The following is a 570-nucleotide window of genomic DNA, read 5'->3' as shown; positions in this document are numbered from 1 at the left end:
TTGGGGTGGTACCATTCCTAAGGTGAAACGTTAATCAACTGTATCCATTCCTCTTGCTATAGCACTCGAAGCTCCAATTTCAGAGAGAAACTATCCTCGTTGGAAAGGGAATCGAAAATTCCGTGATTTTTTCAAGAAAATGGAATCGTCTAGAAGTGGTCGGTTCTTTCCCGCAGCTTTAGTTTGCTTTGTTACTACATGTTGATACCTAGAGTCCAGCGACTAGCATTGTGTAGATCTTGTCGAATTTTCACGATGCGATCTATGTGCACAGCAGCAGCACACGGTGAAAAGGCTGAAGCGGCGGAGGAGGAGAAAATTCGAAAAGATGCTGAGCCGTTGAGCCTCAATCAAGCGCTGTATTTGACGACTGAGCTGGGCTTATACACCACAAGGGAAATGCAGCTGCGTGTTATGAAGTCGCCCTCATTTTCAACGGATTCGGCGGCTCCTTTTGTATTAGAGGACTTTTTCAATTCTATGGATGAGGGCTTCAAAAAAGCAGAAGAGGAATTTGAGGTATTGCATGTTGGTGAGGAGGAGAAGGGAACGGCTGAGGAGCAGCAGGTG

The 570-nt window shown here is 45.8% G+C and overlaps 1 protein-coding gene across 1 annotated transcript; it reads left to right on the top strand.

Annotated features, from left to right (window-relative positions):
- Window positions 1–255: 255 nt before the first annotated feature.
- Pmar_PMAR000325 (hypothetical protein) lies at window positions 256–567 on the top strand (the record flags this gene model as incomplete). The annotated part of the gene is made up of 1 exon (XM_002781542.1): window positions 256–567. A coding segment is annotated over one exon (312 nt), but the record flags the coding sequence as incomplete, so codon positions are not given.
- Between the last annotated feature and the right edge of the window lie 3 nt (window positions 568–570).

Source organism: Perkinsus marinus, assembly GCF_000006405.1.
Source record: "Perkinsus marinus ATCC 50983 genomic scaffold scf_1104296941862, whole genome shotgun sequence".
NCBI lineage: Eukaryota > Perkinsozoa > Perkinsida > Perkinsidae > Perkinsus > Perkinsus marinus.
The sequence above is the reverse complement of the archived record's forward strand: the minus strand, read 5'-3'. Positions and strand labels throughout refer to the sequence as shown.